This window comes from Camellia sinensis, chromosome 3 (genome assembly GCF_055761805.1).
Source record: "Camellia sinensis isolate YWXY chromosome 3, ASM5576180v1, whole genome shotgun sequence".
Taxonomy (NCBI): Eukaryota; Viridiplantae; Streptophyta; class Magnoliopsida; order Ericales; family Theaceae; genus Camellia; species Camellia sinensis.
The window spans coordinates 93784477-93806886 of NC_138963.1; the positions used below are offsets into that span (position 1 = coordinate 93784477).

At 38.5% G+C, this 22410-nt stretch overlaps 1 protein-coding gene across 2 annotated transcripts; it reads right to left on the reverse strand.

Annotated features, from left to right (window-relative positions):
• Positions 1–834: 834 nt before the first annotated feature.
• LOC114303948 (Putative N-acetyl-gamma-glutamyl-phosphate reductase) lies at positions 835–21784 on the reverse strand. 2 transcript variants are annotated; one of them, XM_028249124.2, is made up of 15 exons: positions 21596–21784; positions 18775–18971; positions 18394–18549; positions 16856–16963; positions 10454–10540; positions 10220–10270; positions 10030–10101; positions 9774–9893; positions 5059–5119; positions 4881–4961; positions 4368–4447; positions 4202–4291; positions 3727–3855; positions 3487–3624; positions 835–1183 (listed from the first exon to the last, which is right to left on the reverse strand). In XM_028249124.2, the coding sequence occupies exons 2-14, from the start codon at positions 18829–18831 to the stop codon at positions 3517–3519; spliced, it is 1200 nt and encodes a 399-aa protein (XP_028104925.2). In that variant the 5' UTR covers positions 18832–18971; positions 21596–21784; the 3' UTR covers positions 835–1183; positions 3487–3516. The 2 variants fall into 2 exon arrangements, with proteins under 2 accessions (XP_028104925.2, XP_028104926.2); XM_028249125.2 differs by having other exon boundaries at positions 18775–18959; positions 21596–21763.
• Between the last annotated feature and the right edge of the window lie 626 nt (positions 21785–22410).

Here is a 22410-nt window from a genome sequence, read left to right on the forward strand (position 1 = left end):
ATTTTTGATAAATTTGATTAACAGAAATGAGAATTTGATTTCAAATTGAGAATACACCGTTTCTTTATAACTTTGATAGAAATTGTTTTTACGAGCCTTTTATATAGAATCACACAATGACCAAAATTTTCATTAACCATTAGCAAATCTATTTATATTTGACTTTCGATTATTAAAATTTTCTACACAAAACACTAAAATTTAAAATCAATTTGTCATTGGATCAGCTACTAGTGTGTGTGTATATATATATATATATATATATGATTTTCACTGTTTTTTTTAACATATCAGAGTGAAAGAAAGAAAACTTAAATCATGCGGCAATAGGACAAACACCTTGTTCATCCAGCCAAAAAGAGGACTATTATTATTATTTTTTTTTTCACCATTTTATATTACTAGAATATGTGATAAAATATTATTTAGTTTCATTAATTTCTTAATAATTATCTTCGACAAGTGAACAAATCATGAGTATTTATGTAAGCAATGATACAACATGGTGACATATGTATATATAACATTTCCCAACCAAATAAACTAAAAATGTTCACAACAAATTGAAGCATCACATTATTTATGATTAATTTAAGAAAAATTATATAAACTAATAAATCTTGTAATTTTTTTATTTTTTATTTTTCAATTTCCTAATGTGATGCTTATCATATTATTAAAATAAGTCATCTTTCAAATTTTAAAATTTATTTATTACAAGACACATCTATCATGTTATTAAAGTGATATTTCAAATCTCAAAATTTATTTATTGCAAGATACATTTCCAAGTACAAAATGTTTAAAAGATTTATAGTCTGTATAACAACACTATGAGCATAAAGAAAGGGAAAAGGATTGCCATTATCAAAGCAAATTGCTACTTCCAATAATATCTAAAGCATCTCATGAAGAGGAAAACAAATTAAAAACTTGATGACAACATAAAAGTCAATTAAACAAAAGTAACAGAGACCAAACCATTACTGCTTGCATTCCCACTGTGTGCTACTGATGTATAATAAGAACTCAAGCCTAAAAAGCAGACCAACCACCAAGCCTATTTATTACAAAATCTCTCCAAGTTATTTTTCTTTTGAGAGAATTACATTGTATCTTATGTCATGACTAAACACCATCTGAGGCTCTTATTTTGCAAGCAGAAATCCCGGGCTATCATTACCTGAAAAAGCCAGCAACGCATTAGCCTAACAGTATGTGTGGGTTATATGCATCCAATATTTGATAACTGAATATAATTAGATTCCAAATGAAGACTACTGCATCAAATTTTAACTACACTGCCAAATCAAATCAAAATTTCAAATTTTTGTTTCAGTTCAGTGTCATAAGGGGATGGTGCATAAAAAATAAAATAAAAAAACAGCTGATATAAATAAAAAGTATAGTTCAGTCATCCTATGTAGACATGGGATATGAATATGTATATATATCATCAAATCATAATCATGATTCCATGCTGGAGAGGTGAATTGGTAGACATTAAGGTTAGATAGAGGAATTAAGAGTCGGGTGAAAAGGCAGATAAGGTAGAGAAAAAAAAAATGGCAGAGCTCCATGCAGTTGCCAATATCAAAGAAGACTTTTTGAGAGTACAGGTATATGTTCATTTATAGTTTAATCAAACATAGATCTCGCTATAAATATGCCGCCAACAGGTTGCAACTATACATTAGCGGCAACAAGAGCATATGACAAAAAGTTGCAGAGATGGGTTGATCAATTGCAAGAACGATGGAGAATACAATAAGTGACATTGTGCCATTTGAAGGGGATCAAGGCGAAGAGAAGACAAAAACCTGAGTACGGCCACTTAGAGGCGTGTCGTGTCACATACCGGTGCTAGACACAACCCTCTACTTACACTCCTAAAAAGTGTGTACGATACTTCGTTAATTTGTCTTAATTAAAATTTTTAAATCATAATATCATACACTTGACAAATACTTCAGTAACACTTACTGAACCCTTCGAGCACAACCTATCGGATGAATCTCTTAGCAATGTTTTGTATTTTTTGAAATGCATCTTATGCACTATAAATATGTTTTGAACATTTATGAGATGAACATGTATATTTCAATGTTCTACAATTTATTTGCATTCTTTAGATCACAATTGTTATAAAAAAATGAGATCTTGATGTTTAAGTTGTGGAATATATGAATTTTAAATTTTAAACAGTAGTATGTTGCATTTTTTTTTCTTCTTTTATTACCTTTGAATAAAGAATGATATCTTTTACTCGTAGAATCATGACTAATGATATCTTTCAAAAAAAGGAGGCCGAATTGCTATCTCTATCCTCAGTGGTTGCATGAGTGTAGGTGATGGATCCTTGGATCATTTTATTCTTGCATTGTCACGTGACTTTGGATCATTGGCGTCGGCTCTTTTGTTTGGTTGATACTCTTTGGGTAATACTAGGCACTTGTGTTCAATTGATTTGAACTGATTTCCAAGGCTTTGGAGGTAATAACAAAACAAAAGTGTCATGGTATTAGTTCTCTCAATCTTTGGGTTATTTGGTTGGAAAAGAATACAAGAATCTTTGAAGACAAGTTTGATGATATGGAGTCATTGTGGTATAGAGTGTGTTACTTGTCATCGTTTTGGGCTTCAGTTTCACCTGCATTTAAGGGATTCTGCAATTTTTGATATGTAGGAAATGGAGAGCTATTTGTGATGCATAGTTTGTTTGATTGTTAGGCTTAGTGTTGTTCTTTTCATGTGAGGACTTCTTGCCCTCATTTTGTACTTCTCTTTTATCTTTAATATATTTCTTTTGTTGTCAATCAAAAAAAAAACAAAAACAAAAAACTATTCATATATTTGATGTATAATACATTTATAAAAATATAAAATTTTAGAATGTCCCAAGTGTAATGTCCCCTATATATTTTTTTTAAATAGACGTGTTAGTCCCTGTGTTGTGTTATGTTGTACAGCGTGTGTGTGTGCGTGCGTGCGTGCGTGTGCCTGTGCATGTGCACCAAAAGATAACGTAGATGGAGGCTGGCCAAACAACTTGGTGGCTTAGAGCACCTCCACCTGATATGTCAAATCCAATGTGGCAGTCCAACAGCTCTATTTTGGCATACCAAATGAACTCCACCCGATGTGCCAAAAGCTAACATGGGTTTTGGCATCACCCTTTCACGCCTTTTCTTTTTCTTTTCTTTTTTCTTCAAATAAAAGAAGACTAGTTGTACACAAAGAGTTCAAATTTAAAAATAATAGAATAATAGATTTGACATATCGAGTGGAGAGCTTCTATATCAAATTGACATATGTCAATTTGCCACCCAAGCCTTTAAAAAAATTTGACATACCAAAATTTGACGGTTTAGGTGGAGATGCTCTTATTGGTCTATGAAGCCTTAATTAGAGATTAACAGCAAAAGTGAGCTTTTTGTATCCAATCTCAAGTGAAGATGAGGTTTGTCAAGTTGAGCTGAGACTCACATGATTACACGTCACAATGGAAAAATATGCTCAAGGAAACAAAGCCATGTAGTTAAGCCCTGTGCTCTCCGGAATTCCCATCATCAAGTTAAGATTCTGTAAAGCTTGACCAGAAGCTCCCTTCACAAGATTATCAATCTACGACAAAAAAATTTAAATATTAACCATCAAAACATAAATACCAGTGTCCTGTACAATAAAAATGCAGTGAAGTATAGCATAAGCATGATGAAAACATACGACAGAAATTATTATTGCTCTTCCAGGAATTCGGTCAGGAAAGACATTCATAAAGCAGTAATTGGATCCGCGAACATGTCGAGTATGAGGAACTTCTTTTTCCTTTTGCAAAACTACAAACTCTTCATTCTGCATAAAATATAATAATAGAAGAAGAAACAGAATATTCAAAATTACACTTCAGCCAATTAAGATCACAGAAGTGGCTAGAATATCTCCATGGTCACTAATTTGAGTAATGATGCATATTTCTTGCTTGTCAGGTTGCTTAGTGGAAGTTTCTTCCAGTTACGAAACTATGAAAAGTTCTTGCTATATGCATCTTTCTTCTCCCTCCCCATCCCGGACACCACCAAAGAAAAGACAATTCTAATTGAATGTGGTGATTCTACAGCCACTGATGACCAGCAATGGATTCAATTAACACTCCAATAGGGCAATCAGGATTAATCCAGTCATAATATAGATGGCATACCTCATAAAAGATCCTCAGATGTTGGTACAAATCCTCGACTGACACTCCTGGGGCCAATTCCATGTATATAGTTGATTGCATACCACGGCTCTATAAGAAAGTGTAGTCAGTAAAAAAGTAAGGATAATAAACTATTTGAGCATCTGATCTGAGTGTTAACTATTACCATTGGCATCAAGTGAGGAGTGAAACTGACAGTCACTTCTGAATTTGCAGCCTCAGATAATCCCTGTTCAATTTCCGGCACTGAAAATCAACAACAGAAACCAGATTACTGCTACAAATAATGCCACGCAGCAGCTTTAGGCTTCACACGTCACTGAACATCTCCTCAGTTAACAATTAGAGCTCTTCAACAACATTAAACCCTAGTATGGCTCCCAAGAAGGAAAAAGGAAAGTGGCGACGGAAAAAAAGTGGCAGTTCAAAGTATAGAGATTTGAGACTATCCACAAGTGGACATAAGAGGCCAAATAGAAAACTCATGTAAATACCATATGGCAAATATTGGTTCCAGGAATCCATTCACTAAATGGTTCTATTTGGTTAATATTTGGGATATATGTTCCAGGTTAAGGTGAACAAGGCAGTTCAGACACCATCAGAAGCTTTTATCAAAGTTCAAATGAAAATTCTTTTTCACCACATAACTATGAATTAGTTGAGAAAAAATACTTACCATGGCGATGCCCAGTAATACCATAAGAATGAATCCCTTCAGCTATTTCAGTGTACAAATTTGCCTCCTTGGCACCACGCCCTGCATAGTAAGTCAACTATTAGAAATGACTCCAGTATTGATGCAAGTGGCATTAAGAATATATCTGAAAATGCAAGACTCTGTATATAGTTCTAACCTGCTCCGCTCACACCAGATTTTGCGTCAATAATAATATTTTTACTCTTAATGAGGTTAGCCTGCAAACAAAAGGAAACCCAGAAAAGCACAGGGCATTTAATGTGATTAGTGAGAAGAAGAAACTGCATAAACAGTACCAGCCAGAAATTATGCATTCCAATGGTAACATTCTATCCTAAAAGACGGGTGCAGCTAGGGTTCAAATGTCGGGTGGATCGTGGGTTGAGTTGGGTTTCAATTGTTTAAATAATGATTAAAATATTCTTTAGAATGACAGAACAAATAAAATTTGCTACAAAAGCCGGCTAACGGTATGCAATTTCAAAAAGCACAACAATGGAAACGGATAGTGTGTCTTGGTATCAGATCTTCCCATGTTCCGATCTTTCCATTTTTTTTACCCATTTCTTGGGTAAGGTTTCCCAACTATATTTGAAAATGCTCAGGACGGAGATAGGAGCTCCGAACCTACACATGCAACAACTGAAGGGATTTGTGGATAAGCAAAAGCCCACTATGTTTGTCCATATAATTATTTGAATATTAGTCATCGTGCCTTACGCCCCTAAAGCTTCAAAAGTGGTCCAATTAAAAAATTATAAAAATCCACATAAGAGACCAATCTTTTTTTTTTCCTAGCAAAATCTCACTGCTTTTAGCACCAAATATATATATATATATATATATATTATTTAATATGACTTCATGCTAGGGGTGGGAGCGGGTCGGTTGTGGCCACAGAACCTCCAATCCGCCATCCGTTCACCAGATTGGCGGATTGGAAAAAATCAATCCGCATCAATCGGCCAATTCGGCGGATGTGGATTGAGCAGAATGGCGAATTGACGGATGGATGCGAATCAGTTTGACGGTTTAAAATTTTATAAATTTTCAATATAATTCAACTTGTGCACTTCCTCCAAAAATATATATATATATATATATATTATTATTAATAACTTAAAAAAAATTACAATCACTGCATGCCTTATCTAAAAAAAAAAAATTTGAAACTTTAGAATATTACAATCACTGCATGCGTCATCCATATATTACAATCACGGCATGCCTCATCTACATAAAGTATTACAATCTGTGATTTTTAAAATATAAAAATAATCCAAACAACCAAAATCATGAACAGAGCAATAGTAGAGATTGTATGCATTTGTATTGTTACATTTATATCTATTTTTGAAAACAAAAACCAACCAGCATATATCATATTTTTTATTTATTATTTTTAGAGTTAGATTTAAAAACCAAAAAATATAAATAAATAATACATTTATTTTTTTCAATTCAAAAAATATATTCAAGTTGAAAACTCTTTTCAACAGAATATATTCAACATAATATTTAAACTCTTTTTCAATTGAAAATACAAATAGAATATCTAAACAAATTGAAAACACAAAATCTTACAAATTACTAGGGGTGCTCGCGGTTTGGCTGTTTGGTTGCGGCCAAAGAAACCTCAAATCCGCCATCCGTCCAAAACTAAGCGGATTGAAAAAAATCAATCCGCAACTGTCCGCTAGTCATCATGCATCCGTCCAAAATGCGGCGGATCGCTTCGGTTCAGTCGGTTTGGGCGGATCGATATATCCGCTGCTCACCCCTATTTCATGTCAATCAATTAAATTATATTCCTTGCTTATTGCAAGATTTTTTAAAATGTACTTTACCAATTGTTAGGCATTTTGTAGTTGGCGATCCCGTTGGACAAAACTCCATCCAATTGTAATTGCATTTGTTCTTTTGTTTTTGTGAAGACGAGTGTTTTAGATGCAAATCCAATCTAATTTTACTAGAGCAAAGGAAGTTGTGTTCAAGCAAGGAAAAAGTGCACTCAAGCCTCAATTCAAGTTTACAACATCTCAGTACTCTTGTGTCAAAATCTCACAAAATCATCATGTGTACTCGAGCGCAGAAAGTGGCGCTCAAGCGGTTAAGTCTTGCTTGTAACTTCTCAGAGTTTTAGAGACAAATCCTGCAAAGTCACGAAGTGCACTTGACCATAGAAAGTTGTGCTCGAGCGGTCTAAGTCGGTTTAGTCACTTAAAAGTACATTTTTAGATTGGATCTAAGTTGAGACATTCAAATAATCATCCCTGGCATGCGAAAAAGAGAAAGAGAGTTTTCTAGTGAGATCTACATGTGTACCTTGATGAATTGAGAGTGATCTATGAATCAACATGCTTAATTACACTTTCCTAGAGAGATGTTTATCGGTGGATTCTAGAGAACTTGAGCTTAGATGTTTCGGTGGATTCCGCAGTAGCTCATTATCATAGATTCGACATTGGCATTGTGGATTCAAGGTTTGGAGAAGCAATTCCGAGGTAAAGATAGCATTAAAAGAGGCATGAGGGATTTAAGGCAATTGGGTGTGAATTCGCTAAGTGATTTTATGAATTCCTTGTGTAATTCTTATTCTTCTTGGTGGATTACTTTGGTGGTCATTAGCCCGTGATTTTTTTATCATAATTGGAGGAGTCCAATTGTGGTTTTTTCCACATAAAATCATTTATGTCCATTATTGTTGCTTGATAGTAGATCTAGTACAATTTGGTGTGTTCACGGGTCAAGTCGGACCGGGTTTACTATATACTCGTCATCCGAACCGACAACCTCATGCTGGAAAAAGAGTTACCCAATTTCGACCGAACACATGATTAAAACCGCACAAAAAGATTTAGCAAATTTTTGGTCGGTGGTCAAAACTGACCACTCATCTGCTATACTAATCTTCAAACATCTTTCCAGAAATCAAATTATTTCAAAAAAAATATATCCTTCCCATCCAACATCTTTCAACAAAGATTTAAATGCATGAGAGAAAGAAATATGATCTCTAGACATAGGAGCGAAACAAAAGGAGGGGATTGGCGAAGTGAGGGCTGACGGGGCTCGGGTTTCTTTTGAAGAGGCTTCAGAGACGCCACCGACAGTGACTATTGCATTGACTAAGGCAAAGTCAGCTGTGGCAGCGACAATGGCGACAATGGCAAAGGGACGACAATGGGCAAAGCAAGCAATGACCTCTCCATTCTCCATGGCATTTTTTTCAAACTACGAAGGGACTTGAAAACGAGAGAGAGAGACAGAGGGGAGGGGGGGGGGGACTTTCAAGATGAGAGAGAGAACAGCAACTTTCGAGAATGAGAGAGAGAGAGAGAGGAGAGGGGCGGGGAGGGGAGGGGAGGGGAGGGGAGGGGTAGGTCCACCTCCTGCAATAAGTACGAATTGTTGACATAGATATCAAGATTATCAATAAGTATGAATTGTAGATACCAAGAATATCAATTAGTACAAATTTGAAGATCTCTAGAATATATTAAATAAGGCAGAGCAAAAGATTTTTTTGTAATCTCTTGAGCCAATAATACTGGATATCTTATCTTCTTATTGTTGTTGGGTCAGGTTGATTGATTTTTTGGGCGGCTAATCTAACATCCGACCGCCAAACTGCAAAAACAAATGTTCTAAACTTGTTATCAGCTGAATCTGATTTCGAAACTGCCCATACAGTATCAGGTCGGGCGAATATTTGAACAGTCCTAAGTACAATTCTCCTTCAATTGGATTAGATCTATGATTGTTTGATTGAAAATTATTATTCATTGTCGATATTGAGTCATAGTCACAAATCACAATCTTAGGGATTTTAGATTTTTCACCAATGTTATTAACATGAGTAGATTGAATTTTTTAGGACCATTACATGGAGCAGTAGATTTTGGAGGGAAACACTTGCACAAAGTGGGCTTTTTAAAATATTGAGGGGGGCAAATTGAGTTTGGGTGGGCCATTACATGAAGTTCAAAATTTTTTGAAGGATAACCCATATATAAATGGACAGCTCAAGCCCATGTCCAAGTCCAAAAAATGCTCATCCTCCCTACAAAAGAGTTTCATAACATGTGCATTTCAAATGCTTTAAACATCCAGTTAAGCATCTCGTCAGAATAGAATGTGTTTCATATTCATAAAATCATAAGAGTAACTAGAGCAACCAAGTAGAGTTTGGTCAGGACCCGATCTTGAAGTACAATAACAGAAACATGCCTTTTGTTTCTAATAGTATGAAAACCAGACAGATGGAAAATAAGCTTTTAAAAGTGTGCTTGTAGCAGAAAAGTTGAGAAACAAAATAGCAAAAAGAACAGATACAAAATAGCCAAAAAAAAAACTTTTCTATAAAGCCAAAAACAATGAGCTACAAGCAGGCCTAATTATTCAATTCTGGACTTTGACATTACCAATTTCAGCCAATTTAATGCACAACTGATTGGCAAGTGTAATCAAGAGTCCAGTCCTTGAAATGGTAAGGCCATTTGGCACAGTTCTCTTTTTCAAGTAAAACATGTCCTTTTCTGCTTTAGTGAGGGAGTGCCTACACTGGGAAAAATCTTCTTATCAAACCAGGCTGTCTGGCCTGCAGTTGCTGCAAGCCTTGGGCTTCTTGGCCACTTATATTATCACAAGCGGTCATTAAAATGTCTATTCATCTCATGAACTACCCTGATTTGGAAAAAGAACAGTTGACATACAACAAAACAGTTGATAGATGTCAATTCAGTTTTTTAGTGCTTCAGAAGATGAATCTAAAGTAAAAAACATACTACCTAATCAAAGACTCACCAAAATATTGCAAACTTTTCACACATTAAGCATGCCTAATGAAAAAGTTTTGAATACAAAGTGAACCTTTATCAAGGGAACAAGAGGAAGCTGAATAGATGTCGGATAACAGCCAGGATTTGCAACTAGATTAGCATCTTGGATTTCTCTTCTATAAATCTCAGTCAAACCATAGACAGCTTCTCTCTGGTCCAAACAAAAAAAAAGACTTGTTCACATGCAGACCAAAGCAAGTTTAAGGAAAAGAAAGGAGTAATTGTCAAAAATAATGATAACTGTCAAACAGGGGGATACAAGAAAGGTTTAAAAAAATTAGCCCAACCTGCAAATCTGTTGCTCTATGAGGTTGTCCATACCATTTTTCATATTCCTTAATATCTCGTAGCCGAAAGTCCTGCATAATCATCCCAAATAACTATGAAATAAATAAAATCAAGATTTTGAAATTACCTACAGTATTCATGTATTCATGATAGAATGCAAAACTGAAGAAATGTGCATGCAGAGCATACTGCAGATAGATCAACAATCTTTAACCCTTTAGGAAGAGCTTTGATAATTTCCTGCAGAAGAAATAAATAATTTAATGATTAAAAAAACCAAGCTTCATGCTCGTACTTATTGATAATCAGATCAACAAGGATCTGAATGCATTTTCTGTATTAGGTTTTGGACATAAAGAACAATAAACTTCATGAGACCACGAAATGGTTGATTGAATGAGTGAAAAGATGTCATGGAATTACCTGTGTGGTACCATGAGGCAAACAACAAAACACAGCATCCACATTGGAAAAGTTTGCATCCTTGATAGCTATCAGATCTGGCAAATGCTGCAAAATTTAATAAATTCAAATATTGTATTATATATCGTCTCAATTTTTTTTTTAAATTGATGCATAGAAAGCACAAAATGATGCTATTTAAAAAAGAAATTCAGTGTGAGCGTGTTGCTTTAAGAAACTAGAATAAATGACCATCAGCTGCTTTATGGCTTGGCTTCCCACAAATATGAATAAGCTTACTATGGCATAAATTTTAGAATCCACAGGTAAATTTCCCTATGATAATTGAAATTATTTCTTTGATAACCATGCTATATGTGAATTTATGTGATTATCTAGAACTTGGGAATTGCAATCTGAGAGGGTGATTTATGATCTGGAGTTGGGCCGAGATATCGACCGATCAGGTTGAAAGCCCAGCAGTGCATTGGGCCGAGATGATCCACTGTTCGCCCAGAGAAGGGCTGCCAAAACTTGGGCCGGGCAGAGTTCGGGCTGTGTGCCACCCCGGACCGGACAGAAACTGCTCGGTAAGGCAGTGCTCGGTCGAACCAGGATGCTCGGTCCGAGAATGGCAGAAGCCAGATAGGCCGAGCGATCGGCGCCCGGGAAGGCGCAGACATCCGAGGAAGTTGTCTGACCGGCAGAAAGGCCGACCCCAGGAGGCACCTCGGGCTAGGCTTTGCCGAGATGCCGCCTAGCCCGGTCCTCCTCAGTCTTGGCCAGTGAAGTGCTAGGGTATGGAGCACGGCATGGCACAACAACGGATAGGGCAGCTCGGCTGCCGAGCTCCAGCTGTGATGACAGGCAGTTGAGGTTAGGTGATGAATGGCATGGTTTATGCTGACAGATGGGATAGCAGAGCCACGTGTCAGGAGAAGACTGGGAGTGGATATGGGGCTCAGAAGGTATATAAGCGTGTCTGCGCCCCCCATACGCGACAGACGAACATCTCTGTAAGGAATTCTTACACACAAACACTCTCTCCCTTCTCTCTATCCATCCTTAGGTGTGTGCTAACTTGACCGTCGGAGGGTTTTTCCGGCCACACACCGCCGGGTAGCTCACCATTACTTGCTCGCAGGTGATCGGACATCGACGGAGCTCGGAAGAAAGGAGTACGGGCTTGCCGGAATATTTGCTCCCCGTACAATTGGCGCCGTCTGTGGGAAGCTTGACAGACAAAACCTTGTCTTCCAGGTTCATCTGATCGCCGTCCATGGCGAACAACGACGAGTTTCCGTTGTCCGCCATCGACGGAGCCACCCCGGAGTACACCCGGAGGAGAGAGGGACCTCCTGCTGTCCATCCAATGGCTGACTTGGGGACGCCCACTGGCGGACAGTCAGGAGACGCGCGGGACAAGCGCGGACGAAGTCATGGACATTCGCGGAGTCCAGACGGTCATCGGCGGAGGAGAGACTCACACGCCAAACGTCTGGAAGATAAGTTGAGGGATCAAGACGCTGTCATCCGGCGAATGGCGGCGGAGATGGAGGATTTAAAGCGACATTTCAAAGGGAAAGGTGTAGCTGGAGTGGGAGACCACAGTGAGCGCACCCCCTCCCGCCGTTCAGGCGATCAGAGTCAGCGACGTACTCAGTCCATATCTATTACCAGGAGTTACCAGGTTGGTGATTCCGACGTGCATGCAGAAAAGTCTAGCGCGCAAGACAGCACCTACAAACCTTCACGTCCGGCGACGACGTCGAGGTACTCTTATTCTGCTCAGTCAGAGGACCTACGGGCAGTGTTAAGGGAGCGGGCTCGCCGCCGCGAAGCTCAGAGAATACCAGCTTTCCAGCGGCTCTCCTACGGGGTTCACGCCAGCGAGGAGGTCGGAATGCCTCCACCCCGCCAAGCAGTGCCAATATTTGAAGATACAGACCTGGCCAGGCTGAGTGCCACCCCTTTTTCCCTGGAAATAGAAACAGCACCGCTTCCGGCAGGCTTCCACCAGCCTAAGTTCACGCTTTACGACGGCAAAACCGATCCTTATATGCATGTGAGCCACTTCCGACAGGTCATGGCCGGACATAGGCGAAATGACGGACTTATGTGCCTAATCTTCCCGTCCAGTCTAGGTGAGCTGGGCTTAAAGTGGTTTGAGAGGTTGCCGGAAGGGAGCATACAACGGTGGCATCAGTTGGCCGAAGCGTTTGTTACGCGCTTCAAAACCAACACAAAAACACCAAAGGAAGTCGATCACTTGCTGAGTGTCAAGATGGAACCGTGCGACACACTGAAGGCATACAATTCAAGGTATTGGGAAACCTTCAACGAGATCCTGGATTGCCCGGTCAACCTTGCAATCACGCAATATAAGCGTGGTCTCCCGGTCGGACATAGACTGCGGGACTCGCTTACCATGCACCAGCCGACCTCCATGGGCTAGCTCATGCAGCGCATCAATGAGCACATCCGAGTAGAGGATGATGCGTCAGCTTCCACCGTGAAGGCCACTCCGGTCGGAACAGACAAGAAGACAGCAGGCAAAGTGCACGCGGCTGGGCAAGAGTCCAGCCGCTCAAATGACCGAGCAGAGGAATCAGACCGAGGTTCAAATCGTAAAAATCGGGGTAGAGGACGTCGGAATGACCGGGATGATTACCCCCGAGATGACGTTGAGGACGCAAACAGAAGAATGAAGGCGAGGACTGGCATAACCACGGTCTTCAAGATTCCAATCTATCGCATACTTAGTGAAATCCGAGATGAGGAGTATGTCCGGTTTCCTGCTAAGTTGGGCGATGGACAAAAGGGCTACAATCCGCGGTATCGTTGTACGTTTCACCGGGAGAGGGGCCACCGGACTGAGGATTGTTTGCCTTTGCGACAACACTTGGAAGAACTGGTTGCGGCCGGGCATCTGGACCTTTACATTGATGGCGGCGTGAAACCGAATCAGGCTCCGGTCGATCCCAGGGGACAGGATGACCGAGATGCACCACCACAAGGAGTTATTAATGTCATCCACGGCATCGTGGAACCGGAGCGTGTTTGCGAACTCCGGGGCATGATCAAGAAGGCAGAGCATATGAGGAAAGTTTTGTCAGTACAGCCTGCCATCAAAAGGGGGAAGACAGAAGAGAAAGACGTGATTAGTTTCACCTCAAGGGATTTAGAGCGTATCCAGACGCTGCACAACGATGCTCTTGTAGTAACACTACGCGTCAAAGAATTTGATGTTAGACGAATCTTGATCGATCAGGGAAGCTCGGTCGAGATCATGTATTATGATGCGTTCAAATAGCTCAAACTCCGTGAGACAGACTTGGCTCCGGCCACTTCGCCACTGGTTGGATTTAACTCACAGCCGGAGTGGCCATTGGGAAAGATTATCCTGCCGGTCAAAGCGGGATCCGTGGTCAAGCAAGTGGAGTTTTGGGTGCTACAAGTGCCTTCAACGTATAACCTTATCCTTGGAAGAGGATGGCTTCACGCCATGCAAGCCGTAGCATCGACCTACCACCAGGTGATGAGATTCCCCTCGGCTATGGGGGCAATCGAGGAGATTTGGGGTGATCAGGTCATGTTCAAGCAATGCTTCGTGGCGGTCAACGGAAGCCGGGCTGCCAAAGGATTCGTTCAAATGATCGAAGGAGCTCGGAGGAAATCAGTTACTCTACTCCGGCGCGGAGCGGAATACCTGTAGGTCGGAGTGTAGCCGAGTAAGTCGTTGCAATCTTGGTGGGGATACCGGAGCACGGTCCGAATTGCCTCAACGTTTGGAAATTGATAGTTGGCTTTTAAGGCTTGGATTGCTGCAAAAGAAACAGGAAACCGGTTAGTTACAAGGTAAAACGTTAATCTAAACCGAGCAAGTTTGAATGACTTACATGAAGAACCGAAGTCCTTGTTTATAAACCAGCCCGGCACCTCGGCTGTTTCGTAATTGCCCGACACCCAGAAAAAATCATCGTCGTGAAGATCTTTATCCGGGGTGCTGGTCACAATTTTTTCCTTGCCTGGTCTAATCTTCAAGTAATATGCTAGGCCATCGCCGGTGTGGCCCATTGTGTATTGCCGTAGTATCTCGGCTAGACCTAAGTGGGTGCCTAGCCGATTGTTCAGTTCGTGAACGCCGTTGATTATTCTATAGGTGTTGGTTGACACTTGGGTGGGCGCCAGCCCGGTGCGGCGGAGGAACTCGGTTATAAGAGGGTTGAGCGGGAAACGAAGCCCCCCTTCAACGATTGAGAGCACGGTGAAGGGGCATTGGTCAACTCTTCCCCAAGGAGTGGTCTCCTCCTCAGCCAGTTCGAGATGAACATCGGCCGGAATGTCGTAATCCTCTCTGAAAGCAGCTAGCGCGGCCGGAGTTTCCACTAGGAAGCGGAATTTCCCCATTTGTGGCCGGCTTAGGGTATCCCGGCTGAGGGGTTTGGCGCTAGTTATTGGATGCAGCTCGGTCCTGAGAGCCTCAGGAATGACAGTGGTCCCCTCGGACTCTACAGGAAAAGGATGGCAAGTGTTAGGTGTTAGCGCGGTCGCGCAAAAGGAGCTGGATTTTAGCTCGGTCATCAAGGCTGCCAGACCACCTCGGTTGTTTATTCTATCTAAGGAGCCCGGTCGGCCAAGCGGACCAGATGTTAGCCCGGTTGAGCGAGCAAGTCCTTTTGATTATCTCGGTTTTGCTGGGTTTGAGACAAACATGTTATTTGCTCGGTCAGGTGGGTTTTTTGGATCAAAAGAAGATCAGGAGCCCGGTTCGCTCCAGTTCTTCAGTGTTCTTCAGGAAGAAGAAGAACAACAAGAACAGAGGGAGGTTTAGTACGGATTCTAAGGCCTATACCCTAAGAAGCTACGTTTTTGTACCCTAATGTGTGTAATATGAAATAAAATAGCAACTAGGGGGATCGAAAACCTTACCTTTGAAGGATGGGGGCTGTTCTTCCAAGAATGAGAAATGGCAGTCGAGTCTTAGGAAATGGTTTGAGCCACTGAATCGGCAGGAAGAAAAGCAACGGCAGGAAGAAAAGCAACGGCAGGAAGAAAAGCAACAGTAGGAAGAAATGGAATGATGGGGGTCATGTATTTGTAAGCATGAGAGACCGCCCAAATTCGAATTCTGGCAAAAACGGCGGGTTGGCTGCTCGATGTCCAATAGCAGCCCGCCACGTGTCCCCAATTTATGGTGGCGTCAAGACTGAAGCGACGGGATGAAGAAACGAAGGGCCAACCGAGCTACTTTCGAGGAAAAGGATGTCAGCCGAGGAATATGACCGGGCAAGATTGCAGATTAGCCCGGTGGAGCTTTGGCATCTTGGAAACCGGAGTAATGTTATCTCGGTCGAAGTGAGTAATCCCAGTCACGCTTTCGCGGACGGAATTAAGGGGCAATTGAGAGGGTGATTTATGATCTGGAGTTGGGCCGAGATATCGACTGATCAGGTTGAAAGCCCAACAGTGCATTGGGCCGAGATGATCCACTGTTCGCCCAGAGAAGGGCTGCCAAAACTTGGGCCGGGCAGAGTTCGGGATGTGTGCCACCCCGGACCGGACAGAAACTGCTCGGTAAGGCAGTGCTCGGTCGAACCAGGATGCTCGGTCCGAGAATGGCAGAAGCCAGATAGGCCGAGCGATCGGCGCCCGGGAAGGCGCAGACATCCGAGGAAGTTGTCTGACCGGCAGAAAGGCCGACCCCAGGAGGCACCTCGGGCTAGGCTTTGCCGAGATGCCGCCTAGCCCGGTCCTCCTCAGTCTTGGCCAGTGAAGTGCTAGGGTATGGAGCACGGCATGGCACAACAACGGATAGGGCAGCTCGGCTGCCGAGCTCCAGCTGTGATGACAGGCAGTTGAGGTTAGGTGATGAATGGCATGGTTTATGCTGACAGATGGGATAGCAGAGCCACGTGTCAGGAGAAGACTGGGAGTGGATATGGGGCTCAGAAGGTATATAAGCGTGTCTGCGCCCCCCATACGCGACAGACGAACATCTCTGTAAGGAATTCTTACACTCAAACACTCTCTCCCTTCTCTTTATCCATCCTTAGGTGTGTGCTAACTTGACCGTCGGAGGGTTTTTCCGGCCACACACCGCCGGGTAGCTCACCATTACTTGCTCGCAGGTGATCGGACATCGACGGAGCTCGGAAGAAAGGAGTACGGGCTTGCCGGAATATTTGCTCCCCGTACACAATCCAAAACAAGTGAAGGAACTTTCAATGAGAGAGAAATGTTGAAGTTGCACAATCAGATTAATGAGCATCAAATAAATGGTACTACCAAGTATCAACATTAGAGAACAAATTTCAAGCAGAAAGAAAGCTACTAGGAACTAACAAGCATTTCAAACTACTAATGCGGTAGAAACCAAACTTTGAAGCCTTAAAATAAAACCCACAAGGTTAAAAAGATTACTTGTGTTGCCAAATGAGGAAATACTGATCCAATTGATTGGCCAGCTTTTCTATCAGCAGTCATTAAAGTAATGCCAAAGTAAGGATGATTAGCAAGAAGTCGAACAATCTGCAAAAAAAGGATAATTTTATGTGTTAGCAAAAACAGTTCAAGCATGGATCCATGAACAGAATTACAACATTGAACATATTATGCTGGTACAAACTCTCAAAGAACTGATAAAATCAAAAACTTGAGGTGAAGGGACTAAGGGTGAAGCTTTAATTCAGAAAATCTTTATCCAAGTGTTAATTTTCATTCCTATGCTCTCATGTTTCATTTATAACTTGCTCAACTACAATTAGTGAAACCAGTTTTGTTTTGTTATTCCCATTTGTCAGATATCATGTCCTCCATTATAGCAAGATCATATATGTCTCCAGCTGAACTTAAAAAGACATCCACTTTAGTATCAGAACTCAACTACAGTTTTCAATCTGAGAACTCTAATTTCCTCAAAACACTTACACTTTCAGTTTTAGGTTTTCCACTTACTCACTAAGAATCTTTTTTTAAGTGAGAAAAGGGGGGCAGGTAAGATTTTGGTATGATCCGAGGTGCTGTCATAGATGATAGACCTTTCCTGGAGTTATTTCTTGATCTTTTTCGGTTGGCTACCAATATGTTTGGGATTGCAGAGGATTATTTAGAGGTGACTACGACAAGTATTATGTGGAGTCCAAAGTTTCGGAGGGCCTTGGAAGATTGAGAGGTTGATTCGATAGAGGCTTCTTTTGGATTGTTGGGGCGTTTTGAAATTAAGCTTGGCAGCCAACAAGCTTTGGCATGGAGGTCACCGAGGGGTGACTGTTCTCGGTTTGTTCTTATACCGGATGCTTAGAGGTGGCACTTTCTTCCGTGTTTGGGAAGCTATTTGGAGGTACAAGGCCACTCCAAATGTCACCTTCTTTGCTTGGACAGCTTTGCTTGATGCTATATTGAATATTGACAATATTGGGAAGAGACGCAAGGTGAGAGAGCTATGAAATTTGTTGCACACACAATTACACATAAATATGTGCATGCATCATGAAAAGTTCAGCCATATGCAAATAAATACAAATCACAATGAAACCATGCATGATTAGAAAGAGTGATTCATATCAAAATCTGTTGACAAGTGTAAGCTCTACAGATAACAGAGTGCAATATACAAAAAGAAGACAAAATTCTTTACAAATTCAACATAAGAGTGACCTCTAGAGCTAGACCCTAAGGGAGCCAACGCCCCGGAGGTCACCTTAGGTGATGCTACAGAGCAGGGCCACACAAACTGAATTGTGTAGTGGTAAGTTCTGGACCTGCACATAAGCGGGCATTCTAAACCACACTCCAGATACTGGGTATTGTTCGCCCAGCCTGGCTGGCCCTAATAGGAGTCGAACTCGGGACATCGGGCTTACAAATTCAAAGATGGTGAGCAATCAAAAATTGAACCCCACCCCTTCTCTCCTCACGACCACCCAAAAGAGAGACTTAAAAGAAGAAAAGAGTTGTACCTCTGAACCAGTGTAACCACTGGCTCCAAGAACACCAATTCGAACAGTCTTTTCAGGAATCTGCACTTTGGTGTTTGCAAACTGCAAGCCCTGCGGTGTTGAGGCCACTGAATTACAAACATACAGCTTCCTACCCTTGGAACTTTTCACATCATCCTACAATTTCAAACACATAATTCAGGGGGAAAAAAAAACAAAACTCCAACAGACCTGAAGTAAATAACTCACACTAGCTCATACTTCAAACTCACTCCCAAAAAGATGTAATTTTAACCGTGATATAAAGTCTAAAAGGAAAAAAACAGACAATTTCATCTACCAATCTGTTTAGTTGGTCGGAAAACTGAGGAAGAAAAGAAAAGAAAGTTGAAATTAAAATACCTTCCGAAAGCATCGACGGTCGAAATAAACGCAACCGTAGGAGGCGGCAGAGCTCATTTTCAATGGAGAAACTGAAGAAGTACCCACAATACAGAAATTGGGGTATATGATCTTGGATTATGGTGGGATTTACCTTTCAGAGAGAGAGAGAGAGAAAGAGAGAGATTCCTCTAGAGTGGGATTTCCTGAAGTGATCCCTGAAGTGAGTGATCCGACGGCTCAAAATATTGGTTAGTAATTTCAAAAAAAAAATTAGAAATGTGAAGACAAAGGAAGAGTTCATCGAGCCTTTTCCCAAACTAAGTCCTTTTTGCATGGTATTTCTCCAACTAGGTCACCTTTTGACGGATTCTCCAAACTAAGATAAAGCGCTATAACAAATCGTGCTTTTACTGTTAGGAGGTCAAAATTTGATGAATAGTGAAATCGCTATTCAAAATCGCAATTTTAATTAAGAGAGCGCTATTTCAAATCGCGCTTTTAACATAAAAAAATTTTGTGAAAAAAACGCTATTTAAAATCGCGCTTTCACTGTGTATATAATTTTTTTTTTTTTTTTTTTTTTTGAAAACGCGATTTCAAATCGCGTTTCTACTATTGAGCCACAAACCAAAGCCAACCCACACTCTGACACACACACATCAATGGGGGCACCCACAACACTCAAGCATCATTGAAATAATATAATTTTTATATATAATAATAATTTATAATAATTAATATTATAATTTTTATAATTTTCGTAAATATAAATTATTTTTAGGTTATGAATGGTTTGATTTATAATACGTACGCAAGGATAAAAAATTTTATAATCAAAAATAATTTTTACAATTTTTATAATCAAAAATAATTTATAATACGTATGTATTATTTAAATCTTTACATTTTTTATTTAAAATTTTTTACAATAAACCCATCATCACATTTTATAATACGTATGTATTATTCAAAAATAATTTATAAAAATTTATAATTAATATGTATGTAAATAATTTAATACGTATCTTCACATTTACATTTACAGTAAATCCATCTTCACATTTACATACGTATGGTTTAAGGGTAAATTTTTTGATAAATGACTTAAATGATAAATCAAACCATCCATAACCTAAATTTTTTTACCCTTACATACGTATGGTTTAAATAATTTATAAAAATTATTGCCATACGTATGTAAAAATCGATTATAAAAATTACAAAAATTATTATCAAAAATTATTTATCAGTACTAAAATTTTTTACTTTTTAGATAGAAATAACTAAAGTGCATCTAAAAAAGTAAAAAAAAAAATGTCTAAAATAAAAACAAAAAAAAAACAAAAATTAAAAAACTCAGTTTTCAAATAAGTAAATCCAAAAAACTCAAACCAAATATACTGAATACTTTTTAAACAATTATGTTGACATTTTGAAAAAATTTGTATTTTATAGAAAAAAATTTTAGTTAACCAAACAATTGTTTTACTTTTTTTTGATAAAAAAATTATATAATAAATATATAAAGTATAGAGTGAGTGAAAAAAAAAAAAAATAGGAGTTGGCGTGGATTGAACCCGCGCCTATACCAAGCCATACGTATGGTTTAAAAATTGCAATTTATAAATAATTTTTGATAATAATTTTTAAATAATTTATAATCAATTTATAAATAATTTTTGTAATTTTTATAATCGATTTTTACATACGTATGACAATAATTTTTATAAATTATTTAAACCATACATATGTAAGGGTAAAAAAATTTAGGTTATGGATGGTTTGATTTATTATTTAAGTCATTTATCAAAAAATTTACCCTTAAACCATACGTATGTAAATGTGAAGATGAGTTTACTGTAAATGTAAATGTGAAGATACGTATTAAATTATTTACATACGTATTAATTATAAATTTTTATAAATTATTTTTGAATAATACATACGTATTATAAAATGTGAAGATGAGTTTACTGTAAAAAATTTTAAATAAAAAATGTAAAGATTTAAATACATACGTATTATAAATTATTACAACAAATTTTATAATACATACGTATTATAAATTATTTTTGATTATAAAAATTATAAAAATTATTTTTGATTATAAAATTTTTTATCTTTACATACGTATTATAAATCAAACTATTCATAACCTAAAAATGATTTATATTTACGAAAATTATAAAAATTATATAATTGATTATTATAAATTATTATTATATATAAAAATTATATTATTTCAATGATGCTTGAGTGTTGTGGGTGCCCCCATTGGTGTGTTTGAGAGAGAGTGTGGGTTGGCTCAACAGTAGAAACGCGATTTAAAATCGCGTTTTCTAAAATAAAAAAAAATAAAAAAATTATATACACAGTGAAAGCGCAATTTTAAATAGCGTTTTTTCCACAAAATTTTTTTATGTTAAAAGCGCGATTTGAAACCGCGCTCTCTTAATTAAAATCGCAATTTTGAATAGCAATTTTACTATTCATCAAATTTTGATCTCCTAACAGTAAAAGCGCGATTTATAATAGCGCTTTAACTTAGTTTGGGAAATCCGTCAAAAGGTGACCTAGTTTGGGAAATAATATGCAAAAAGGGCTTAGTTTGGGAAAAGCCCCGAGTTCATCGGCTGATATAACAAGAAAGGAGGTTAGAGAAAAAAAAAATCCTTTACAGAGAGAAAGGGATGTGGGTCTCCTTCTTTCCCTCATCAAAATGTCATGAAATTCTTCTACAGCTCAAAAACACAGAGAGAAAGAGAGTGTTTAGTTCAGAAAATTTTCCTAATTTTTGGAATCAGAGCCTTAATATTTTAAGTTTGGAGGATGATCGAACCTGTGGTTTTCTTCCTTCAATCTGTTGGAGTATGGCGGGCGGCGTGGCAGCGGCAGCAGCAGCGGAGTTGCAGCGGCGCGTCGGGGGTGGTTGAGAAGAGCTCCTCAAGCCTTTTTTTTTTTTTTTTACCGTATGTCTGTAATGCTTCGTATAAGATCTGTTTGAATTAAGGTTCGGTTTGAATTATTTGGATTAAGGCCAAGTTTGACATCCTCCAAAAAATTTAAAAAGTCAAAAAGTTACTATCTTATTTAAGTCACATCATCTTATTCAAGTTATATCACCTCTCTAACACATCACTTTAAACCCAACCCAAATCCAACCCATATTTCATAAAAAGTCAAAAAATACACTTATTTAGTCTTCCCAAACTTGACCTTTGGTTTGTGTGTGTGTGTGTTTTTAGTGAATATTTTTAAAATTTTAAATATTTTTTTTATTTTTTTAGATGTACTTTACTTAGATATATTTAAAAAGTAAAAATTTTGTGAAAAAATATTTTAAAAAATTAATAAATACATAAAAATATAAAAAAATTACAGAATTCTTGTATTTTTGGTATTTAGTGAATTTTTAAAAGATTTTTTTTTTTACTTTTTAGGTGTATTTATGTTAGGAGTGTCTAAAAAATAAAAAAAAAATGCTTAAAATATTAAAAAAGTATTTTTTGAAAAGTAAGAAAGTAAAAAAAAACACGAAAGTGAAAAACAAGAAAGTAAAAAAATGCTTAAAAACAAAAAAAAACGAAAGATAAGAAAGTAAAATTTTTTGAAAAGTATTTTTTAAAAAGTGAAAACAAGCATGGTGATTATTTT